Source organism: Geotrypetes seraphini, chromosome 15 (genome assembly GCF_902459505.1).
Source record: "Geotrypetes seraphini chromosome 15, aGeoSer1.1, whole genome shotgun sequence".
NCBI classification, from domain to species: Eukaryota; Metazoa; Chordata; class Amphibia; order Gymnophiona; family Dermophiidae; genus Geotrypetes; species Geotrypetes seraphini.
This window is the reverse complement of record NC_047098.1, coordinates 68,514,130-68,518,824: the sequence shown is the minus strand read 5'-3', so window position 1 is coordinate 68,518,824 and position 4,695 is coordinate 68,514,130. Positions and strand designations below refer to the sequence as shown.

Below are 4,695 nucleotides of genomic sequence, written 5' to 3'. Positions count from 1 at the left end.
TACTGTAAATTCCACATTAATGAATTCTGCAATGAAAATTAATGCACAACTCTGTTAAAAAAAAACATAAAGCATGCAACAATTTCACACACTGGCTTTTTGCAAAACAAAACAGCACAAATAATTTCACCAAGGTGTAATACTTCCCCCCCCCACCCCCGAGGGCCAGTGTTAGCTTTTCTGCAGCAGTGGTAAAATTGTAAGGGGACCATTGGCTACCTCCACCCCCAACCTTGGCCCCCAACTGCTCTTCCCATCCTATTCTGAGGCTCAATAATCAATAATACAGTCCCATTTCCAAAAAAATGTACTCTTTAGCTCAGGGGCTCCCTCTCGTTCTCTCTTGCCCTCACCCCCAGCCCTGCCTTATTCCAAATTAGCCGAAGACAGGAGCGATTCCCACTGGCATCTCCCAATATGGCAAAATACCTGACTCCTAACTATACACTGAGGAACTTTCTGGACCAGTGCCAAAAGTTGATGTAAATTGCACATGAATGGGTTGCTGTGATGCAAATACATGCAAAGCAGCTCAGTGATGATCAATTTTGTGAAAACAGGCGCAGGAAGAAAAATAGGCTTCCGAGCTTATTTTCACCCACAATGGATCACAAGAGCTCAGTTGCTGTCAAGAGTGCAAGACTGCGGGCGTAAGAAAATGGGGACTATTTCTTTCCTCTCTGGAAACACTTTCCAGGGGTGAGTTGGGAATTTGGGGCTCCCAAACCAGGCATGTATTATCTTTCTGTATGTATGCTATAGCTGCCCCCCGTGTGACTCGCCTGCTGGCACCTCATCACAGTACCAAGAAGAGGAAACGGGGACCCACCCCTTCTGTGTTCTTGGGACCGTGCTGCAAGAGAGGACTGGGACTTTCCATACTGGGAACCAGCTTTTAAGCTCTGGCTTGGAGCGTCATCTGAGCTACTAAGGCCAACCAGGCTGGGGGGAGATTTTTATATCTGCATCGCCACAGCTGAGAACGTCCAAGAAATTGTTGCAAAATGGAGCTCTCGGATTGAGCTCAGGAACTCATTTACATTGTGTAGCTAAAGTAAACTAAGGGCTCCTTTTACTAAGAAGCGCTAGCGTTTTTAGCGCACGCACAAGATTAGCGCACGCCTGCTTAAAAGGAGGTGACAGCGGCTAGTGCACGCTATTCCGCGCGTTAGGGCCCTAACGCACCTTTGTAAAAGGAGCCCTAAATCTTGGGCTTATATACGACTCGGTTGCAAAACCGCAAGTTATTGCGTGAGCTCACTGCGGTGTCGGAAAAAGCTCCATCCTGTTTGCTCTCATGAAGGTTGGGGGAAATGCTTTCAAAAATCTCTTTTCCCACCTCTTTCTGATTTTAAAGAAGCCAAGAATCAAAATAGTCCGGTGCAAACAATCTCTTCATTGACTTTGTCAATTTTCCTCTGAGACTAACGATGTGCTTCTTAAAGGGAGACGCTGTGGCTTTAAGATAATCCCGCCCCTTTTCTGGGAGGAGATTGCGGCTTTCAGTAAGCCCCGCCCCTTCTCTGGAGCCAGAGCGGAGAGGGCGGGGCGCGACGGGTCGTCCCGCCTCTTTTCTGGGGCAAGGGCGGAGTGGGTGCGGCCAACGCCGGGGGGGCGGGAGCAGGAGCTAGAGCGGGCGCCTGTGCCCCTCAGTGGGAGCGGGCAAAGTCAGGCGGTTGCACCGGCGCCCTCCGGAGGGATACTGGACTAACCCAGGCAGGCGGGCCCCGGACCGGGCGGTCGGGGGATCTCCACTGTGACAGCCGCTCCGATCCTCCGCTGCCCTGCCTTCGTCTGCGCTGCGGGAGCAGTTGGTGCCTATGTGTGCTGGATTAAGCGTCCTCCAGTGGAGCGCAGCCTGGCCGGGCTTCATTGTCATTTGCTTGGAGGTTTATTTATAAAAGCCATCTGTAACTTTAGAGCACTGGCACATTGTCTGCACAGCTCTGCCTCTTGCACCTGCCTCCTGATCCAGGCAGCAGTCTAGGAAAGTCTCAGCTTCATGGACTGAGAGGTGAAACATGGGAACTGTGCATTTGAAGATTGCAGTTTCCTTTCTTTGCCAACTCATGATTGCTGGTTCTACCTTGGAGATTGGCTCTTATGACATTGAACGAGGCAGAGAAGCCAAGTGCGAGCCCATCGAGATCCCCATGTGTCACGGAATCGGCTACAATATGACCAGGATGCCCAATTACATGGGGCACGAGAATCAGCGGGAAGCTGCCATAAAGCTGCATGAATTTGCACCCTTGGTGGAGTACGGATGTCACGTCCACCTTCGCTTCTTCCTCTGCTCCCTCTATGCTCCTATGTGTACTGACCAAGTCTCCACATCCATCCCTGCATGCAAGCCCATGTGTGAACAGGCACGTCAAAAGTGTGCCCCCATAATGGAGCAGTTTAACTTTGGCTGGCCCGAATCATTGGACTGCAGCAAGCTGCCCTCCAAAAATGATCCTAATGCATTATGTATGGAAGCCCCTGAAAATGCTACCGCTGGAGAGACTCACAAGGGCCAGGGCATGCTCCCAGTGGCCCCGAGACCGCGGCCTTCAGGACCTGGAGAGGGCAGGGGTCAGAGCACCCTAGGCACATGTGACAACCCCGAAAAGTTTCAGTATGTGGAGAAGAGCCTCACATGTGCTCCAAAGTGCTCTCCTGGAGTGGACGTATACTGGTCCAGGGGAGACAAGGACTTTGCCCTCATCTGGATGGCAGTGTGGTCCTCGCTATGCTTTGCGTCCACTGCTTTCACAGTGCTGACCTTCCTGCTGGACCCGCATCGATTCCAATATCCAGAAAGACCAATCATCTTCCTGTCCATGTGTTACAACGTTTACTCTGTGGCATTCATTATTCGATCGGTGGCTGGTGCGGAGAACATTGCCTGCGATCGTGAAAATGGTGAGCTCTATATTATCCAGGAGGGACTTGAGAGTACTGGCTGCACCATTGTCTTTCTCATTCTCTATTATTTTGGCATGGCCAGCTCTCTTTGGTGGGTCATCCTGACCTTGACCTGGTTCCTGGCAGCAGGAAAGAAGTGGGGGCACGAGGCGATTGAAGCTCACAGCAGCTACTTTCATATGGCTGCTTGGGGCATTCCAGCCATGAAAACCATCATCATCCTCACCATGAGAAAAGTGACCGGTGATGAGCTGACGGGGCTGTGTTATGTGGGCAGCATGGATGTCAGTGCCCTGACCGGTTTTGTCTTGATCCCGCTTTCTTGCTACCTAGTGATTGGTACATCTTTCATCCTGACGGGTTTTGTGGCCCTCTTCCACATTAGGAAGATTATGAAAACTGGGGGCACCAACACGGAGAAGTTGGAGAAACTGATGGTTAAGATTGGCGTCTTCTCCATCCTCTACACTGTCCCTGCCACATGTGTTATCATATGCTACTTTTATGAACGGCTGAACATGGATTATTGGGACTTTCGTGCCTCGGAGCATGGCTGCATTACCTTCCCCGGGAAAGGCACAATCAGCTGCTCTCTGGAAACTTCCATACCCACAGTGGTGGTCTTCATGTTGAAGATCTTCATGTCACTGGTAGTGGGCATCACCTGTGGCATCTGGGTGTGGAGCTCCAAAACTCTGCAGACCTGGCAGAGCTTATGCAACAGAAAACTGGGAGCCAGGACTAGAAGGAAACCTTGTGGGGGTGTCCCATGCAATGCTGCCCACTGCCACTACAAAGCACCCACAGTCATGTTACATATGACAAAGACAGACTCTTACCTGGACAGCCCCACACATGTGTAGCAAGAATGGCGATTCTCTCTTTCAGTCTGGGCAGCATTGCAAGTTCCTCCTCATGTGTGAGGGAGTGTGGCTGAAACCGTACACTGCCTCAGGACAGCTGAGTGCGTGCCCAGTTGCTGAGGACAGCAGGGGCAGAGCCATGCGGTTGGGCACAGGGCTCGAGAGCACAAACAACTTCAACCGAGTGCCACAGATGCTAGGATTAGCGTGGGGAAGGAAGGTGAAATAAAAGCAAACTGAATTTTAAGGGGAACTGAAAGAGCTTTTATAGAAGTCCTGAGGTTGCCAAAGCTGCCGCTGCAGGCAGGGAGCAGAATTCATTTACAGTGTGATAGCTGAGGGGCTCAAAACCGCAGCTGTACGGTACAGAGGGCTTTATTTTTGTTTTATGGAAGAATCCAGTACTGTATTAAGGTTTGGGGGAGGAAAGAATCAGATTGGAGTTTATTTAATTATGTAATTTATTTTAGAGGGAGTTTTGGTTTTGGAAAAGATTGCTAAATGAAATGGTGAAAAATAAATAACCTTTTATGAGGACTTCAGAGAAGAGAGCTGCAGTTCCTGGGGGGAGGGGCGGGGGTGCTCTAGTGTGCATGGTTTAAATATTGTGGTTTTGCAGCTATGAACTCACCTCCTTGGTTCCCTGTGACTGAAATGAGATTGTGAAGTAAATGAGATTGTACCAGAACTGGGTCCCCCTGTCCTCCCTGTGCTTGTCCCAGAGCGGGAGCAGGGTCCCACGTCCCCTCCTGTACCAGTCCTAGAGTGGGAACTGAGTCCACTTGTCTTCTCCTGCAGCATTTCCAGGATAGGAGCTGGGTCCCCCTCTCCTCTCTTGTGCCTGTTCCAGAGCAGGAGCTGCCCCCCCACCTGTTCTCTTCTGTGGCAGTCCCAGAGTGGGGGCTAGGTTCCTCTTCTCTCC

At 50.8% G+C, this 4,695-nt stretch overlaps 1 protein-coding gene across 1 annotated transcript; it reads left to right on the top strand.

Annotated features, from left to right (window-relative positions):
• Positions 1-1,638: 1,638 nt before the first annotated feature.
• FZD9 (frizzled class receptor 9) lies at positions 1,639-4,311 on the top strand. Its single transcript, XM_033921150.1, has one exon. It carries the CDS (start codon positions 2,022-2,024, stop codon positions 3,771-3,773), a length of 1,752 nt encoding a protein of 583 aa, XP_033777041.1. The 5' UTR covers positions 1,639-2,021; the 3' UTR covers positions 3,774-4,311.
• Positions 4,312-4,695: the final 384 nt, after the last annotated feature.